Source organism: Saccopteryx bilineata, chromosome 4 (assembly GCF_036850765.1).
Source record: "Saccopteryx bilineata isolate mSacBil1 chromosome 4, mSacBil1_pri_phased_curated, whole genome shotgun sequence".
NCBI classification, from domain to species: domain Eukaryota; kingdom Metazoa; phylum Chordata; class Mammalia; order Chiroptera; family Emballonuridae; genus Saccopteryx; species Saccopteryx bilineata.
The window spans coordinates 319,099-340,433 of NC_089493.1; the positions used below are offsets into that span (position 1 = coordinate 319,099).

Here is a 21,335-nt window from a genome sequence, read left to right on the forward strand (position 1 = left end):
GGTAGTAGTACATACTACGCAGACTCCGTGAAGGGCCGATTCACCATCTCCAGAGACAATGGCAAGAACACGTTGTATCTGCAAATGAACAGCCTGAGAGCCGAGGACACAGCCGTGTATTACTGTGCGAGAGACACAGTGAGAGAAAGTCAGTGTGAGCCCAGACACAAACCTCCCTGCAGGAGGGGCCGCTACGATCAGTGGGCACTCCGGGTCTCTGAACACAAGGACCATCAGGAGCAGGTGCAGTTAGAAGTTAAAGTCTGTTTACCTGTGTGGTTTTCCACCTCGTGTCACAGTTTCCCTCAGGAAACCTCTCTGGGTTCCTGATTCTTCACTTTCTTCTAATGTCTCTGAGTTTGAGACGTCTATTGTAAAGAGACAACTTTTTCTCATGAACAAAAGCAGAGTCTCTTTCAGCCTCTCTTGTGCCCAAAGAGCAATTAGTCATCAAATCCTCTGACCTCTGTCAAATGTATCTAACCTGAGGCTCCGCTGGACTCAGTGCAACTCAGCTCCCCTTATCTCTGTGTCCCAGACAACCAGATGCAGAACACGTGCTGCTGAACATTTGAAACCTGGGATGAATGAAAACTAGAGAAATAAGACCCCTGGATGTGGCCGTTGACTTGACATCATGCTCATAGCATGAAGATCGGTTCACACAACACAGTGCAGAGGGACCCACAACAGCTTCCTATGCGTGTGCAGAGTGACAACTAACATACACACTAAGGGAACATGGAATGTTTATCATGAATAGAGTTGAAATCTGTGGGAAGAATGTGAAAGGACCCTCAGCAAGTCGGATTTGCTCTTATAGAGTCAGGAAAGGGGGCTATTTTTTGTCGCGGTCGTGGGGCCGGGGGAAGGGGGCTGTTTCAATCTTTCAATGACGTGTGAACAACAGACCATGCTTTCCTGACAGACTCCAGTGTGAATCAGAAATAAGAATGAACCCTCCTGGTCATCAGTGAAATATAGAATAAAATACAGCCCGACAACCTGTTCCATAAAGTTAGCAAGTGAGGTAGACAGCTATATGTTTTCTATTAATTTATTATTAAAATCAAGGACTACAAATAGCATACTATAATGACCGTTTTTGAATCCCTGTGTAGATAAATTCTTTGAGGGTTCAGAGGGAATTGTAACCCATGTTAAGTTGGTTGTGTGGCATAATGATGTATTGTAGCATTTTCTTATCTTCCAGAGTATAGACTTTTTGATTGACCTTCACCTTTACGTAATTATAGACACCAAGATAAGGAAGTGCTTCTAGATCTCCTCAGCTTGTTTATTTGATGGTGTTTCCTGCAGAGATGATAACGCACTTGGTTTGCAAAGCATGCCAAAGTCATACACTGCTCCCAAACCTCTGTGTTTCCTTTCTGGTCTCATCCTGATTGACAAGCTCCAGCAAGCACATAACCTTCCTCCATCTGGGATGATTTTGCATCAGTTAGAGGAATAGATATTGGAGGAAAGTTATGTTAATATAATACATCCTGGTACTGGCCTCCAGATTTCATACTGATGTGTGATCCATCAACAAGTAATGTTAAGTCAAGGTTCTCCATGGGAGTCTCTAATACATTGAAGCTCTGTACTAAACTTTCCCAGATGGAGATAAATACAATTTTCAGACCATTCCTGGAATCCAGTCATGACACCTATCTGTCTGAATAATCTACACAGTAGTTTGGAACTCCTCTAGTATTAAGTTAGTTTTCAAGCTAGAACGTTCTTCTAAAAATGAACAGAGATGGTACGTGTGGCTATTTCAGGAATAAGGGAGAAAGATTGACCTGCTTAAACAATGAGGAAAATCACAACATAATGAGATGACAATTCTAGATGTGTGTCACCTCAGATGAGGATAATTCACTGTCTGTGTTAATACATGAACAAAGTTCCTTTTCCCATTTTGCAAATTGATACATCACAGGGAATCAGTTTCCAGGTCCAGTGAACACCCATCTTGTGTAAACACGGTGACAACACTCCCAAGGGTCACATTCAGGCCTGAATTGGGACTGAGATAAAGAGCAAATGGTTCTCCTGAAATTAGCTGTTGATGAGCCAGCAAAGCCCCAACATGCTCTGCTTCCTGCCCTCTGACTAGAACTACGTCCCTAGTCCACATACACAGATGCTGATGGTGAATCTAAGTCTGAAACTTCAAGGTCGACTAGCTTTCGCTAAAATGAGATTCCTTGACCTTGGCTGGTTTGCTCAGTGGTAGAGCGTTGGCCCAGCCTGTGGAAGTTCCAGGTTCAATTCCAGACCAGGGCACACAGGAGAATCACTCATCTTCTCAACCCTTCTCCCTCTCCTTCCGCTTTATGTCTCTCTTCTTCTCCCGCAGCAAAGGCTCCATTGGAGCAAAATTGGCCCCAGCACTTAGAACGACTCCATGGCCTCTGTCTCAGGCGCTAGAATGGCTCTGGTTGCAACAGAGCAACGCTCCAGATGGGCAGAGCATCGCCCCCTGGGGGGTATGCCAGGTGAATCCTGGTTGGGCGCATGGGAGATTCTGTCTCCCTGCGTCCCCATTTCTCACTTCAGAAATTTACAAAATTAATTAATTAATTAATTAATTAATAGTTCAAAATAAAATGAGATGTGTCAGCTCCAGTAATAGGAGCTTATTTCTATGATTTACTCAGTCTGAATTCAGTAGAAAAAGAAAATGACGTTTTTGTATCAATGATGATTTATTTATATAATTTACTGCATATTAGTAATTGCTATCAAGACTTTTCATAATCAATTTTCTATAACCTAAACATAATCACTTCACAATCTTTATCATCATCTTCAGCTAAGCATATGTGTTGCTAACTGAGTTTCTGCAATGTTCCCCAGTTTTTAAACTGTCCCTCAGTTGAGTCTAGAGATAAACACAACAATGAGGTCAGTGCAGCTGGTGCTGGTGGATATGGTGATCATTCACGGTGTCACAAGACAGCATTCCAAGAGAGACACATAAGGGAGGTGACACCTTGGTGATAAGGGTTAATGGGGATTAGACAGATGGCTGTCCCCAAGGTCCCAGTGTCTCTTCTCCATTTGTCCTGCCAGGAAGGAAACCATGACTGGTCTTCATCAGACCCAGGAGAAAGGCCAGTGTCCACAATTTCTGTGCCATGATTCAGTCCAGTTCAGTCTACACCTGCCCCTTCAGCTAGACTGCTCTGTTACTGGCCATACTCTGAATGACGGTGTCTCAAGACCACTCTCTGGAGTCTCTATTGCTGCTGTGGCCACATGGATGCTTGGAGAGCATCCTCCCCAGAGTCAGCTGACAATGGTGCCACCTCCTCTTCCCCCTAACTCCAAGGTGTGACCCTCTTCCAGGGGTGGAGTCACCAGGGGACTTCCTGTTACAGAGACGTATGTGTAAAAGGATGACTCAGCCCACCTCTGGTACTCTTGGGTTCCTTGGGGGTCTCTATGTCCTGTAAGAAACTAACATGTTATATGACTATGATCCCTTCTAAGATGTAATGTGGGTTCAGAGAACCTGCAAGAGGGAAAAACATAAATAAATCTCGCTCTTCAACAACTGTGTTTGTGTCATGGGTGCAGTTGACCGACTTTCCAAAGTAAGTCACCCCCAGGCCTAGAGACCATGTGAGGGCACTGCCCATGTGCCACGTACGGGGAAGGCAGACCTGGAGCTCATTATGATGAAATCATCACTGTGTGTGATTTACTGGATGTTAGAAATAAAGAGGGATTTCAGCCTCATGCAAGGATAATTTGATGAGACCTCTCACCAGAGAATAAGGACATAAGTGGCCCCAGCATTCCCAAACCCTTTAACTGGACTCAGAGGAGTGTCCACTATGTCAGAGCATCTGGCAACTCCAAGGATGGGGCTGTTCGTGGCTTCATAATGCTCTTGTTTGGGGTCTCCTTGCACAGATATCAGGGTGTAGTAAGGTCAATTTACTATGTCCAGAAGGGTCAAAAGCATACGGTGTTCCTGAGGGAGCATTCTAAAGTCTGTGCACAGCCTTCAATACCCAACTGGAGTTTCTGAGACGTCAGTGCCCTGTGAGTTCAGTCAGAACCCTCCGCTGTTTGGCTCACACTGGGCAGCAGGAGGTGCTCAGGCCCCAGAAGGACAAGGTTACTGGCCAAAGAGCAGGTGCAGAGGGAGCTAGGGAACCATGACCTCTCAGGGCCTGAGTGGTAAAATAAGATATGTATGTAGTCAGAGAGAGTTGATTTCTCCATAAATATCATAGTTTACCAGAAACGTGTCTGTAAGTTGATGGGACATAGAAACACATTTAAGGGAGGATTCCAAGGCTCCTGGATGCCCGAGGTGTAAGGATCCTGGGACAGGGGTGGTTTCATTAAACCACTAGGTGCAGCATATAGGAGAAATTCAGATACAGGAATAAGATACTCAGGCATCAAAGAACAGAACCGGTCCAAGGGGTCTCTGTTCATGCAAATTAGGTTCACAGTGAGGAGCATGACCTTTGTGAATTCCTCCTTAATGGGAGGAGCTCCATCTGCACAGGGCTCAGGGACCTGGGAGGAGACACATGTTTTTCCAACAAAAATTAGGACTTTGGCCCTCAGACTCCTATTGAGCATGATCCTTGTGTTCACAGTCTTCTCTCAAGTGAGTTCCAGTCTCCAGCTATGAAATACTGCCTCATGAATATGCAAATGAGGTGAGGTAGAGTAGTTAAATATGGATGTGTCTGTGTCCTGAGAGCATCCCCCACAGCCACACCCTCCCCAACACAAGTCCTGACAGCTCAGCCCCTCACCATGGACTGGAGCTGGAGAGCCTTCCTCCTGGTGGCAGTGGCTGCAGGTAAGGGATTCTGCAGTCCCTGGGTTGATGGGGAACCAAGGACTAGTCAGTGGGGAATTCCACACACTCCTGTCTCCTCTCCACAGGTGTCCACTCCGAGGTGCAGCTGGTGCAGTCTGGGGCTGAGCTGAGGAAGCCTGGGGCCTCAGTGAAGGTCTCCTGCAAGGTTTCTGGATACAGCTTCACCAGCAATTGGATGCACTGGGTGCGACAGGCCCCCGGAAAAGGACTCGAGTGGATTGGGCGGATTTACACTAGTGATGGTGACACAGACTACGCAGAAAAATTCAAGGGCAGAGTCACAATAACTGCAGACAAGTCCACGAGCACAGCCTTCATGGAACTAAGCAGCCTGAGAGCCGAGGACTCGGCCGTGTATTACTGTGCGAGAGGCACAGCGAGGGGAAGTCAGTGTGAGCCCAGACACAAACCTCCCTGCGGGGCCGTAGGGCCGGGCTGCAGGGGGCGCTCAGGACACCAGGGGGCGCTCCGGACCCACGGAGCCCGAGAGCAGCCCCAGGAGCAGGTGCAGAGGGAGGTGGGGAAGGAAGGGGCTTCCTGTGGGAGCAGGGTTTCCTCTCAAAGCTCGCAGCTGCATCCAGGGGCACTGCTTCCTTCTTCTCTGTGGCTCTAATTTCTCATATTCTCACGCAGACAAAAAACGAGGCTGTAACATTTTCCGATTGCAGATGACATGTCAGCAGTTATTATAGACCTTTTCTTCACCATGTTACTGTGTTTGATGTTTCTTTCTTGACTAATAAACCATTCACAGTGCTCTCACCTTCCTAGTGATTGAGGAACACATCCCTCAAAACAGCAAATAGAAACACCTGTGTGCTGAGCATGGCCTCTCTGTCTCCTCTCTGCCCACTTTTCTCCACATCGGTCCAGCCTCCTGACAGGCACTCCTGGCCTCAAAGATATTAGGATTCTTACCCAGGACAACCACCTCCAGGTCTCTCTCCTTTCCACCACACACTGTCTTATTGATACTCATTTAGAATGATGGACGAAGAAACCCATCCCAACACCTCTTCTCAATGATCTCAATACACTTAGTATGATTCAGGTTAACTTCATTTTGAAATGGACATTTGTGATTACATGATATTCCACCATATAATTTAGGATAATCTCTCATGTCATCACCTTTAGCTCAATATTTTAAAGTTAACCATCCAGCAAGTTCTGTCATAAAAGAAACACACACAGGACCCAGCGGTAATAATGTAGACATTCCTGAGGGTCAGGGTCCAGTCATCACAGCACCCTGGGGATCAGGGCCTCACTGCACTGCAGGGGCCTGGGGACAGGTTACTATAGACAAAGCGGCTACTCAGCCAGCATCTTAAGGACAATGCAGGTCTGAGGGAGGAAGAAGGACTTGTGTATTCAGTGATCTGGCTCAGACCTCCCTTGCAGCTGGATGCTGATAAGGGAAAATGGGGTCAGGGGGCAAACAAATTTGAGGAACTGTGGTGCCACTCACAACCACAGACAGAAGGAGAGACCTTGCAGTCTCCTTTTTCCAAGGCCCTTTGATGAATCAATATGATCCCAGTCCCATCGCTCCCTCAGGGCTGACACATCTTTAATTCTTTTGGGAAACAAAAAAAAAGACAGGCACATAGATGAAACCCCTCACAACCCCACTGAAATCTGTGCAGTGTGTCTGACCTGAGCCCTGGGGACTCTGTCTTAACTCTTGTATTATGACTTTGTCTCAGATAATTCATATGGATGAGTTAAAATCAACTGGTCTGAATCCTTCTTTCTCTTCATTTTCTATTCTCCCTTGAATATCCCACAGAAACCATGTCTAATTTTGTGTCTGTCTTCTAATGTAATTTTCACTAGATTCTTCTCTAAACCGTGAGCTCCAAGTCAAAACAACCCAGCAGCCTTTTTACAACTCTGTGGCCCAGAGCAGGGTGCACACGGAGCCACAATCATAATAAAGCTGGGACATCAAGCAGCAACACACTTAATCTCCTTAAGTCCAACTCAACATACCCAGACAATGTGTCACAACATGAAATAATTTCTTTTACTCTCCAGTGTGAAGCCATATCAGTGTGAAATAAATCTGTTCTTGACAAGGAGACCATCAAGATATTTTAAAGGCACGTGATATTTTGAATTTCTCTGGATGTGCATCCATTCATGAAAACTGGTGTCAGACACTGATGAGGAGATAGAATAGACTGTGCGTAATGGTCACCCCCAATGTTCCCAATAATGAGAGTCTTGGTGGACACAAAACAATTGCTAGTGTAAAACTGATAAAACATACATGAAGGAGTAGATAGAGGAAAACACAGAAATATTCTTTGAGAAATTTCTTCTATTCTGAAAGCAATGAGATCTGAGATCTAAATAAGTTGAGTAACGACACGTAGGAAGTGTGCATTGGAAACAGTAGAACTCCTAACACAAATAGAAAACTAATGACTTTCTCTATTTTTCAACTCACCTACAATATACAAGAGTTAATCAACTTGACTGAATACTTAAAAAAGCAAGTCTATAAATATGACATAAATCAAATCATTGAAGTATATCCCCATTTTGTTGTTCAAAGGAATATTGAAAATGTTGCAAAATATTGCAATGCCGTCCTGTGTCTCTCTTTTTCACAGACTGAAACTCTGAAAAAAATGTGAGCTGTTCCCAGGCAAAGTCATTGGAGGATGGAAGGAAGCTGAGGATGGCACCAGGGTCACACAGCCTGTGTGGTGCAGACTGAAGGCTAGAGGACACTAGGACATCCACAGACCTGTTCACAGGCATGTGGACTGCGTTTAAGAGCATCACACCATATTTTTATTAAAATATCATGGAAGTCCTATCTTCCATCCATGTGAATGTACCCATGGCTCTTCTCACACAAACTAAGAGAGGTATACACACTGAATGTCTTTTCTTCCTGCAAGCCTCCTCTCTCCTTAGCATATGGGGGTAGGACCAATGAATACACAAAACACAGTATATCTCACATGATTACGTATTTATTCATTATTATGTTCGAAAGTGGATACAACTGCAAGCTTGCTTATGCCGCTCCCTGTATTTCAGGGTTTGGTCTACACAGAAACTCTAAAAACAGCTCTCACTGGGATAATTATAAAAACATGGCTACAGGAATTTAAAAGTCATTATATGATAATAAATGTGTGATTGCATGAACGAAATATAACAGGTGTATTACTACACTCAATATCAGAGTACCAAAGTATAAAAACAAGTACTGAAAGAACAAGAAAGAGAAACAAACAACAATACAGTAATAATTAGGGAGGGATTCAGTTCCTCACTTTCCTCAATGGACACACATTATATACAGTGTGTGTATATATTCTCAACACAAAGAAATATATCCCACCTTACAAATAATGAAATTCTACCGCCTATGGTGACACAGATAGACCTGGAGAACACTATGCTCTGTGAATTATTCAAACAGAGAAGGAACAGTGATGTGTGCTCTTATTTACATGTGGCTCGAATGTATCTAAACCCATAGAGCACAGAATCAAGAAGTGGTTTCTACGACCTGGAGGAGCAATGGAGACATGTTGTCCAAAGGCACAGAGTCTCAGTCATGGAAGGTAAGTCCTGGAGATCCCAGTCCTCAGCTAGGGAGACAGCATGGTGTACCTTGCATTTTATAACGCAGTATATCTTCCAGAAGGAGCTCTTATAAAAATAACTGAAGTTCTAATGAAGGGAGCTAGAGAAATCTTTGGAGGTTGTGAGCATGTGCGTGGATTACTTCATGGTGGCGCTGGTGTCACGCGTGCATTTGAATCTGCAAACGTACAGCTAACACGCTCAGCGCTTTGGATGTCAGCGGCGCTGCAATCAAGGGTTGGAAAAATCGAGCCCTTCGTAGCCAGGAGTCTGCGGTGAACGTAAAGGAAACTGGACTTGGCCCCGGGGTCTCCCCGTCTGCACGGCTCGGAGAGGTCACAGATGGCCGCAGACCGTCCGCAGCCCGGAGACCCCGGCATCTCACGAGGGGTTTTCTAAGCAGCCTGACCGGGAAACCTCCTTAGGGACCTCCCCGTCCCCCCAGGTGACGTGTCCTCACTCTCACAGCAGAACTGAGCACTGGACACTCTGCACGTGGAGCCGCTCTCCGGCAGCTCCTGTCCCGGCTCAGACAGCGGCCTGATCGCCGGCACAGCGTCCCCGCTTTTCGGCGGAATCTCGCGGGGGACGCGGTCCCTTGAGCAGACGCTGCAGGGCGGCCCGGGCGGGGCTGCGGGGCCACGTGGACACGGAGACGCATGCGCACTGAGGTCCCGCAGGGCAGCGATGAACCCATAGAGCGGGGAAAGGGAACCCGAGAATCGGAGAAAGAAAGGAGGTGACACCTGTGACGGGAGGAGGAAATTCTGCCGTAAAGAGCGAAGCCTGGAGTGGGGACCTCAGCACAGAGGCCCGTATTTATAGCGAGCGGCTCTGTGACGACACATCCGGCGGAAGCAGGGCGGGGCTAAGAGATGCGGCAGCGCATGCGCCCTCTGTGCATTGCTGCACTTCCCAGGCTGGGACAACAAGGCTGACCCAGCCCCGCTGTGCGACCCGACCCTGCTGTACGGAACATGGGAGTGTATGACCTTGCACGCGGGGTGAGGCTGACCTCACAGGGATGCAGAGCCCCCTCATCTCAGCAGAGACTCAGGGGTAAGAAGGATGCGGCCCTGAAGTGCGGACAACACTAGAATACAAACCACGCCAGGTCTCAACACAATACGGGGCCCTGCGTCTCACTGGGCATGACGCTGTGCTCACGGTGGTTCAGGGAAGCATTTGGGTCCAATGGGGCAGAACCCAGTCCCGGTACTGGAGTTAACTCTTACCAGATGGGACCAGTTCGAGACATTAAACAATCCGTGTGTGTCTCTTTGTACTTCTTTTGTCTGTACAGTGTTATCGGTTTCACCCAATGACTCCTGGATTCCCTAACGTTCTCTGAGTCTCTGCCCGCTCTGTATCCGTCCAAACAACACAGCTTTCTGTACAGTAGGAGGACACGCAAGTAGGGCCCTGTCTGCTCATGAAAACCAGCCCAGCCCCGACCCTGCAGCTCGGGGACAGGAGCCCAGCCTGGAATTACCAGGTTGCCCATTCCGTGGTCAGGACTGAACACTTACCACTCAAGATGGAATATGGGCTAAACTGGGTTTTCTTTGTTGCTATTTTAAGAGGTAATTTATGAAGAACAAGACGTTAAGTATGTGAGTGAGTGAAACTGAGAGGAGCAGTGGATGTGTGACATTATCCTAACCAGAATGATGTTGTATTTGCAAGTGTCCAGTGTGAGGTGCAGCTGGTGGAGTCTTGGGGAGACTTGGTGCAGCCTGGGGGGTCTCTGAGACTCTCCTGTGCAGCTTCTGGATTCACCTTCAGTAGCTACAGATGAACTGGGTCTGCCAGGCTCCCAGAAAAGGGCTGGAGTGGGTCTCTTACATTTATCCTGGTGGTAATGCATACTATGCAGGCTCCGTGAAGGTTCGATTCACCATCTTCAGAGACAATGACAAGAACACGCTGTATCTGCAAATGAGCAGCCTGAGAGCTGAGGACACGGCCGTGTATTACCGTGCAAGACACAGCGAGGGGAAGTCAGTGTGAGCCCATACACAGACATCTTTTAGAGAGGGGCTGCCAGTACCAGGGTCAGAAGGTGACTTAACACACCTCAGGATCCCTCAGTAGCAGGTGCAGTTGAAGGTGAAGGGCTGGTTACCTGTTTGGCTTCCTCTTCATATCACAGTTCCCCGTTTGAACCATCTGGTTTCCCGTGTCTGCACTTACCTGTGTCGTCTCTGGTTCAGAAAAGTCTGTTGTAAAGAAAGACAACTTTCTCTCATGGACAATGGCAGGGAGTCTTTTTCAACCTCTCTTGTGCCCAAATATCAATTAACCATCACATCCTCTGACCTACCTCAGCTGAATCTAACCTGAGGCTCTGCTGGACTCACAGTGCATCTCAGCTCCCTGCAGTTCAGTGTCCCAGCCAGTCAGCAGCAGAACACGTGCTGCTAAACATTGGAAACCTGGGATGAATGAACCCCAAACTAGAGGAGAAGACCCCTGGAGGAACTCATTGATTTGACATCACACTCATAGCATAAAGATCTTGACTCAGCAGTCAAATTGTAAGATAAAGTATGACTACCTATTCTATAAAAAATTTAGCAAGAATGGGGAAAAAGTATATACAAAGAGTCATCATGTGTGGACTACAACCATGTCCATAGAAAAAAAATAAAAAGGAATGATTATAAGTTCGAAATGATGATGATGATGATGATGATGATGATGATATTATAGTTTACATAGGGAACTTTTCAAAATCTTACATGGAGTCTGTCCCCTGTGCAAGGACATCGGCTTTAATGTAAGGTCATGAGTCAGCTTTTGCTTCCAGAGAACAGAAGCTTCTCCAGGATCAATGAGGGACATCATGTTAAAGATCACTATTGGAATAACCTTCCAAATAAGTAAAATTTTGTGATGTTTCACAAATATAAATCTAAACCCAACGATGAGCACCATTGAGTTTCACTGTTGCATTATGATTCCTTGCAATGAGGTTCACAATCATTTTCTTTGATGTTCATTCTAAAAGACAGAAGTCACTGCTTGAAGGTCACACAATCCTTATGCAAACATGCACTGTAGAGACACCTTTAATCTGTTGGTGATAAACCGGATATAAATGTGAATCGTTTTAACTATTATCTACGTCTGAATGCAGTATGGCAGAAACCAGTGTTGAGCAAACGTTTATCAATGCATGGATCTCCCAGTTACCATCCTGCAGGGAGACATTGGATGTGCTCATTAGGCAGAGGGTGAGTGGCCATAAGAGCTAGTGGGAGGATCTTTGGATAAAATAATTTAGGATTTCTGAAAGCCTGAATAATTTTTGTGTGAGGATGCTATATTTTCCACCTTTCCAGAATCTGTGGATGAGGATGGCAGTGAAGTATGGAGTCACAGCAGCATTACACAGAGTAGGTTTGCAATGACTGCTGTAAGGTGAGCACCTCAGTCACTGGACATCAAAGTAGGTACTCCAGATTGAAAACATAAATTTAAGAAGTGTTTATAAAGTGAAAGGGCCATACATTTCTATCAAGAAATTATCTGAAAGCATCAAACAAATACGTGCACAATAAATGGAAATTATCGCACATCCCATGGGTAGTGAAAGCTGGATAAATACTCTAAATGGATCAAAGGGCGTTGAGATCTGGTCTATGATCATATCTCACCTGGAGAGTTTGCCAAGGATTTGCCACTTCTGGTAACACAGGAGTGGAAATATCCTCAGATTTCACATAAGCACTGATTTAAACTAATACCGATATGTCTATTCCATATAATATCCTTTAATAATAGGTAGACCTAGTTTAATTCCATCATATGATTCCAAAAAGCAGCTATCTTGTGAAATCAAACATCTGAGTGGAGTAGACAGCTACATGTTTTCTATTCATTGATTCTTAAATCTTGGGATAAAAATGACAAATTATAATGACTGCTTTCAATGCCTCTGTAGATTTATGCTCTGAGGGTTCAGATCAGATTATGACCCAGGATAAGATTGCTTGTTTTTCATAATCTATTACAGCATTTTCTAAATATTCAGAGTCTAGCATTTTCTGTTGACGTTCACCTTCACATGATGTATGCTCCGTCAACAAGTAATATTAGGTCAAGATTCTCCATGGGAGTCTAATAAACTGAAGGTCTGTTTGGTTGTCCCTGATGAAGATAAAACAATTGCAACTCCATTCTAGAAATCCAGCCATGACACCTGTCTGTCCATGAACACTGCACAGTACTTTGAAACTAACCTGAAATCTGAAACTTAGGTTAGTTTTTAAGCTAAATATTTCTTATGTAAATGATTCTAGATGCTGTCTTTGACTATTTCAGGAATAAGGAAGAAAGATTGATCTGGTTAAACAATGAGGAAAATCACAACATAATGAGATGACAATTCCAGATATGTGTCACCTCAGACGAGAATAATTCACTGTCTGTGTAAAATCAACTCCCATGAACATGGTTCCTTTTCCTATTTTTCACATAGATACATCCCAGTAAGTTGGTTTCCATTTCCAAGGAACACCTCTTATGTATGGACACAGTGACAGCACTCCCCAGGGTCACATGCAGATATGAACTGGGACTGTGAGAGGGAAGAAATGGATCTCCTGAAATTAACTATTTATGAGCTAGCAAAGTACCGACATGTTCCCCCTCTGGCCCTGACTAGAATGATGTCCCAGGTCCATATCAACAGATCCCCATGGAGAATCTAAGTCTGAATATCCAAGGCTGACCAGTTTTCTCTAAAATTGATCTTTCAGTTCCTGTAATATGAGTTAATTTATATGATTTATTCAATCTGCAATCAATGGATAAAGAAGACAATGCTCCTTACATCCACAATGTTATTTATATCTTTAATTCCATATTAGTAATTGCTACCTAGGTTTTCCATAATCAATATGGTATAACTTAAACATGATTATTCCAAATCTTTACCAGCATTTTCACGTAAACACTCATGGCCATAACTGAGTTTGTTCTATGTCTTCAAGTTTTTTAAATGGCCTGAAACTGAGTCTAGAGAATAAAAACAAAAATGAGGGCAGTGCAGCTGGAAAATGGTGTTCTTTTACGGAGACTCAGGAACACATTACTAGAGGCAGATGCATGGGAGGTTGAGTTTGGGCAGTAAGATTAATGGAGTTGAAATGGAAGGTGCCGCTGAGGTTCTCACTGTCTCATCTTGTGGCTCAAAGACCCAGGAGGAGGCACACATTTTCCAAAAACAAAAGGACTTGAAGCATGAGACTCCCAGATAAACCTCTATCTTCTCTCAGATGGGATCAATACTTCATTTATGAGGTAGTTTGCTCATTAATATGCAAATGAGTTGAGGTAGAGTAGTTTAATATGGATGTGTCTGTGTCCTGAGAGCATCCCCCACAGCCACACCCTCCCCAACACAAGTCCTGACAGCTCAGCCCTTCACCATGGACTGGAGCTGGAGAGCCTTCCTCCTGGTGGCAGTGGCTGCAGGTAAGGGGCTTTGCAGTCCCTGGGTTGATGGGGGACCAAGGACTAGTCAATGGGGAATCCCACACACTCCTGTCTCCTCTCCACAGATGTCCACTCCGAGGTGCAGCTGGTGCAGTCTGAGGCTGAGCTGAGGAAGCCTGGGACCTCAGTGAAGTTTTCCTGCAAGGCTTCTGGATACACCTTCACCAGCTACTATATGAGATGGTTGCGGCAGGCCCCCGGACAAGGGCTGGATGGATGGAGTGGGTTTACCCTGGTGATGGTGACACAAGCTACACACAGAAATTCAAGGGCAGAGTCACCATGAATGCAGACAAGTCCACGAGTACAGCCTACATGGAGCTGAGCAGTATGAGAGCCGAGGACATGACAGTGTATTACTGTGTGAGAGACACAGCGAGGGGAAGTCAGTGTGAGCCCAGACACAAACCTCCCTGCAGGAGGGGCTGCCACCACCAGGGGACGCTCAGGACACTAGGGGTGCTCTGAACCCACCTAGTTCGAGGCCAGCCCCAGGAGCAGGTGCAGAGGGAGGTGGGGAAGGAAGGGGCTTCCTGTGGGAGCAGGGTTTCCTCTCAAAGCTCCCAGCTGCATCCAGGGGCACTTCCTCCTTCTTCTCTGTGGCTCAAATTCCTCATATTCTTACTGCAGACAACAAACGAGGCTGTCTCATTGCCTGTTTCCATATGATATGTCAGCAGTTATATACAAAACTCTCGTTCACCATATTTCATTTCTTTATTCTGACAGAAACAGAGAGAGTCAGAGGGAGGGACAGAAAGGGACGGACAGAAAGGAAGAGAGAGAGAATAAAAACATCCATTCTTCATAGCTGCATCTTAGTTATTTGTTGATTCTTCTTTATTGATTACTTTCTCATATCTGCCTTAACCAGGGTGGGGTTGGGGGTACAGCAGAGCAAGTGATCCCACACTCAAGCCTGATGAGCCCGCACTCAAGCCGGTGACCTCAGGGTTTTGAAGCTGGGTCTTCCCCGTCCCTGTCCGACACTCTATCCACTGCACCGACGACTGGTCAGGCCGAATTACATTATTTTCTATGTTTTTTTCTTGACAAATAAACTATCCCAAGTGCTCTCACCTTCTCTGTGGTTGGGAAACATTTCCCTCCAATGGAGACGCCAGCAGAGTCGAGCAACCTGTGTACAGAGCTCAGGCTCTCTGTCCCCTCCTTGCCCACAAGTCCCCACATTGTCCAAGCCTCTGACACACACATATGACCACACAGTGATTGTGATTCTCCCCCAGGACGTCCAACTACAGGCCTCTGTCCTTCCTGCCACATGGTGTTAAGCTGTTTATTCTCACTCACTCAGGTGGAGGTGTACATGTACTGCCACACCTAGTTTAAATAATCACAGTATTTTCAATGTGAGTTACCTTAGTTTTCTTTTGAAAATGACTCGTGATGACAGTGATGTTTCAACAACAAAATATAGGATAATCTCCTCCTGTCAACACCTTGAACTCAATCATTCCTAACTTAATCATCACTGCATATCCTGTCACATAAGAGAACACACACAGGTCCCAGCAGTGAAAATAAAGATATTCCTGAGGGTCAGTGTCCTAACATCACAGTACCCTGAGGATCAGGGCCTCACACACTGCAGGAACCTGGGGACAGGCTACCTTCCTGCGTACTGGAAGCTGTGTGTGTGAGCGTGTGAGTGTGCACATGTTGGGGTGCACATAGGGTTCTGATTGTGTGTGCAATGTGATTTTGTGTGTGTATATACATGTTGTCTTCTCTGTGCTGAGTCTCCCAGAGCTCACATAACAAAAGCCTTTCCCCATGTAAATGAGAACCAGGACAAAGGGAATGCCCAGCCCCATAGAAACCCTCAATCCCTCCCTGTGGGCTGGGTGTCAGCCTGAGGACAAGAGTGTGTCACAGACACAACATCCTATTTGTTCAAAGTCACCTTGTGCCCATTTCTTAAAGATTTCCCAGGAGACATTTATTTACCAAACACCTGACCTTCCACCCACATGTGTGAGTCACCTCACTGCCCTGCAAAGTCCACACCACAACCCACCACCTCTCCTGGCTGCAGGTGGCTTAGAAGCCTCAGCTGCTCCCTCTTTGGGTCTCATATCCTTATGCAACCCCCCATGAACATCTGAAGTTAATTTTTACATTTTCTCATGTTATTTTGTGTCAAATTACTATGATCATTAGCCCAGCTGGAAGGACTTTGAAAAGTGGGACAGAATTTGTCTTTTCTGCTCTCACACAGGCTAAGTATTAGGAAATTATCCCTTAAGGTAAATTTGTCTAGTAACCTCATTTGCACTATTTATTGAATGATTCATTGTTATAGGTAAGGACTAATATAATTTATTTTATATGTGATTAAAAACCAGCACTGTTATTATCTTTGCAGTTAGAAATACTGGATGTTTTCTGTGCACTGGCAGCTCTACCCTGAGGACTCTGAGACCTTTACAAATGTCCTGCGTGTTCTCTGTCACCTCCTCACGTTCCCTCAGTGCAAGGTGCTCCAGGACCATCTCTATCTTTTCTCCCCAGCCCTTTCAGTGCCTTCTAGCTGAGGATTTCTGTTTCACTTCACTTATGAATAATATTGTAAACCAAGATGTTGAGTTAACGCACTTGCCTGTTGGGGTGTTACTGTTGTGAAACCTCCCAACTAATAGATCTTAAAAACAAAGACAAGGTGGGCACAGTTTCCTTGGTAACAGAGAGTCCAAGCAGCAATTAGAAGAGTCTGGTCACAGTGACCTGGACATTGAGTATTTAATCACGATGTTTCTAGAAAATTAGTTGCTCTAAGGACTACTGAATTCTTACTTGACTGGTCTACATGAAAGCAATGTATGGTAAAGAAAAAAAGAAAACAAAAAAAGAGAGAAAAGACTGTAACTTCAATAAGCATCATGGAGATACAAGGTTATTTAATTTCATACACTGAGCCAATTTTCAAGACAGAAGCACTGGAATGAAGGGGAGGTCATGTCCCTTGATGACGATGACACCACACTACTGACACACTGCCTGCTCTTGCCTTCCCCAAGGGACTGTGACGATTCTAGGGAGACTGAATTGAGGAACAAGAAATAATTTTTCAAGGATTAATGTTTGTTGTCTTGAAATGACATTAACTTCAGATCTCAGACATCACTGTGTCAACTCTGGGGCTGATAGAGATCAGGTGTTCCAGGCAGTCTGTTCTCAAGTGCTACTCACAGGGTCACAGAGAGTCCTTGACCCGTCCTGTGGTCACTCCCCACTTATGGATGGTGTAACTGATCGTCAAAGAACATACTGCAAACTGAGGACTGCAATCACATGGTTTCCCGGACCTGAGGACTCAGGATATTATGTTAGAATATAAAAAGTAAAAACCATTAAAACTGCCAGGACTCAGGGAATCAAAATACAAAATTTGGAGACTTCTGCCACAACCAAAGCATCCAAATCTCCAGGTGATTCCTACCTCATCCACACTCACTCATCTATTTGTCTGTGTGTGGGACACGGATACTGGAGAATGACAGTGAACTGTTGTAACTTAACATGGTGGTGACTCAAATATGAGCTCTCAAAATAGATGTGATTTCAGTGCTCAGCAAACTAACATAACCTGCTCCCTGGGATGGGGCTACTGACCCGGGAAATGCTGTTTTCTCAGTACCTGTGAATGGAGCCATAAATAGTTTGGGGCTGATGGTCCAGTTGATGGCAGGTGCACAGAAGCAACTCTGTTTCAAGCTGAGGGATGGAATGGACCCTCATGGTCCCACCTCATGCTTTCAGTGCACGATGTCCTTTCTAATCCCACTGCCTCAGGATGGATGGAGCACAGGGCAGTGTGACACTCAAGTACTGAAACAATGTGACAAGCCCTCAGGAGTGATGAGAACCACATCTCTGGAGAGAAGGTAGGGAGAGAAGCAGGAAGATCAGGGAGTCTGACCTCAGTCCCACTTAACAGTTAACAGCAGGGACACACAGGCACAGGTACAAATTTATTATTCAAATATAGTCATGTTCATTCACTTTAAAATTAAATTTTATTCCATAAAAATTCTGTAAAACTATCATTTGACTAGTTTCTCCACTTAAATTCCAACTACTAACCTGCAAATTTCAAATTGACCAGAAATATTCCCATTACTGTCACTAAAAACACATTGCAAATGATACAAAATATCCTTATTTTCCATGTCCTCATGTCCCTCTATTATTTATTTATTTATTTATTTATTTATTTATTTATTTATTTTTCTGAAGTTGGAAACAGGGAGGCAGTCAGACAGACTCCCGCATGTGCCCAACCGGGATCCACCTGGCATGGCCACCAGGGGGCGATGCTCTGCCCATCCGGGGCATTGATCTGTTTCAACCAGAGCCATTCTAGCGCCCGAGGCGGAGGCCACAGAGCCATCCTCAGCATCGGGCCAACTTTGCTACAATGGAGTCTTGCATGCGGGGGGAGAAGAGAGAAACAGAAAGGAAGGAGAGGGGTAGGGGTGGAGAAGCAGATGGGCACCTCTCTGTGTGTCCTGGCCGGGAATCAATCCCGGGACTCCTGCACGCCAGGCTGACTCTCTATCACTGAGCCAACCAGCCAGGGCCGATGTCCCTCTATTCTTTATATAATAAAATCCTGACTCACATAAAAAATGTGAGTTCTTCCAGCCACAAGTCTTTGGAGTATAGAGAGTAAGCTGATTAAGTCACAAGAGTCATGCAGCCTGCATGCCTCAGAGTGACCAGGAGGGGACACCATCACCTTCACAGAGCAGTTATATATGGAAATTCACTGGAGAACATGGTCTACAATCTCAACGCCTGTCCAGGAGTAAGGATCCATTTCTCTTTGTAGACACTCTGGGAGTTCAGTGACCTCCAGGTTCTCACACTGGCCAGACCCGTTTTATCGCTCAACTGTTCCAATTTTGGTTTTGCACACACAGCTATATAAAGTGCTCCTACTGGTAATGTAATATTCCCACATCCTCTATATCAGCTCCATGAATCACTAAATTCTCAGGGTCTCCGTACTCAGTGACAGAAAAGTACCTTCCCAACACTCAGTCTTCTTGGTCCCCTAGAAGGTCCAGAGGCCAGAGGAACGTAGAGCCAAGGCACCAACACCACCACATACACAAAGTTCACTGTCACAGACATGCAACATGTGGTCTCTTCCCAGGTGTGTACTTCTCTCCAGCCCTGAAGTGTAGATAACACTAGATGCAGATGTTCATTCATGCTCTCACTGCAGACAAGGGTTTCTGCAACCTCACTGTGCAGGTCCAACTCAGACATGGATTTGTTTCAGGGGAGCAGTCGGGACCAGTGGGAAGAAACACTGACTCAGATGTGGGGCTCACTGTTACCAGATGTGGTCTCTTAAACATCCACAAAACTACTTATAATTCCTTATTTTAATGGCAATGTTGTCATGAACACCCACTCCACAGGAAGGTCACACCAGCACTGAGGCTCTACCCTCTCTGTAGTTACCCACACCAGAGCTCCTTATATAGTAGGAAGAGGACATGCAAATAGGGCCCCTCTGCTCATGAAAAGCAACCCAGCCCTGACCCTCTGAGTCAGGAGCCAAACACCGGATTCCTACCCATGCCCTTTCCCTGTTCAGGGCTAAACACAGACCACTCAGCATGGAGTTTGCAATCAGCTGGGTTTTCCTTGTTGCTGTTTTCAGAGGTAATTTATAGAAAACAAGTCTCTGAGTATGTGAATGATTGTGAATGAGAGAATCTGGGTGTGGGACAGTTCCTTGACCAAAACATCTTTTTGTTTGCAGGTGTCCAGTGTGAGGTGCAGCTGGTGGAGTCTGGGGGAGGCTTGGTGCAGCCTGGAGGGTCTCTGAGACTCTCCTGTGCAGCCTCCGGATTCACCTTCAGTAGCTACCCAATGAGCTGGGTCCGCCAGGCTCCTGGGAAGGGGCTGGAATGGGTCTCATCCATTAGTTATAATGGTGGTAGTACATACTACGCAGACTCCGTGAAGGGCCGATTCACCATCTCCAGAGACAACGGCAAGAACACGCTGTATCTGCAAATGAACAGCCTGAGAGCCGAGGACACGGCCGTGTATTACTGTGCGAGAGACACAGCGAGGGGAAGTCAGTGTGAGCCCAGACACAAACCTCCGTGCAGAAGAGGCCGCCACCACCAGGGGGCGCTCCAGGTCTCTGAACACAAGGACCATCAGGAGCAGGTGCAGTTAGAAGTTAAAGTCTGTTTTCCTGTGTGGTTTCCTCCTCATGTCACAGTTTCCCTCAGGAAACCTCTCTGGGTTCCTGATTCTTCACTTTCTTCTAATGTCTCTGAGTTTGAGACATCTATTGTAAAGAGACAACTTTTTCTCATGACCAAAAGCAGAGAGTCTCTTTCAGCCTCTCTTGTGCCCAAATAGCAATTAGTCATCAAATCCTCAGACCTCCATCAAATGTATCTAACCTGAGGCTCCGCTGGACTCAGTGCAGCTCAGCTCCCCTTAGCTCTGTGTCCCAGACAACCAGCTGCAGAACACGTGCAGCTGAACATTTGAAACCTGGGACGAATGATCCCAAAACTAGAGCAATAAGACCCCTGGATGTGGCCGTTGACTTGACATCATGCTCATAGCATGAAGATCAGTTCACACAACACAGTGCAGAGGGACCCACAACAGCTTCCTATGCGTGTGCAGACTGACAACTAACATACACACTAAGGAAACATGGAATGTTTGTCATGAATAGAGTTGAAATCTGTGGGAAGAATGGGAAAGGACCTTCAGCAAGTCAGATTTGCTCTTATAGAGTCAGGAAAGGGGGCTATTTTTTGTTTGAGTCGTGGGGCGGGGGAAGGGGGTTGTTTCAATCTCCCAATGACGTGTGAACAATAGACCATGCTTTCCTGACAGACTCCAGTGTGAAGCAGAAATAAGAATGAACTCTCCTGGTTCAGCAGTGAAATATAGAATAAAATACAGCCTGACAACCTGTTCCATTAAGTTAAGCAAGTGAGGTGGACAGCTATATGTTTTCTATTAATTTATTATTAAAATCAAGGACTACAAATAGCATACTATAATGACCACTTTGAATTCCTGTGTAGATAAATTCTTTGAGGGTTCAGAGGGAATTGTAACCCAGGTTAAGTTGATTGTGTGGCATAATAATGTATTATAGCATTTTCTTATGTTCCAGAGTACAGACTTTTGATTGACCTTCACCTTTACGTAATTGAAGACACCAAGATAAGGAAGTGCTTCTAGATCTCCTCAGCTTGTTTATTTGATCGTGTTTCCTGCAGAGATGATAACGCATTTGGTTTGCAAAACATGCCAAAGTCATACACTGCTCCCAAACCTCCGTGTT

At 45.4% G+C, this 21,335-nt stretch overlaps 2 gene segments (V, D, J or C); both read left to right on the forward strand.

The window, feature by feature from the left end:
* The first annotated feature begins 4,794 nt into the window (after positions 1–4,794).
* LOC136334108 (immunoglobulin heavy variable 1-46-like) lies at positions 4,795–9,075 on the forward strand. The segment is given in 3 exon segments: positions 4,795–4,840; positions 4,927–5,253; positions 8,942–9,075. Coding segments are annotated over 3 exon segments (507 nt in total).
* Positions 9,076–10,267: 1,192 nt separating this feature from the next.
* Positions 10,268–21,335, forward strand: part of LOC136334110 (immunoglobulin heavy variable 1-46-like) — a 37,770-nt gene continuing 26,702 nt past the window's right edge. The window contains 2 exon segments of the V gene segment in view: positions 10,268–10,479; positions 13,851–13,954. Of these exon segments, the coding sequence occupies positions 10,268–10,479; positions 13,851–13,954 (316 nt within the window).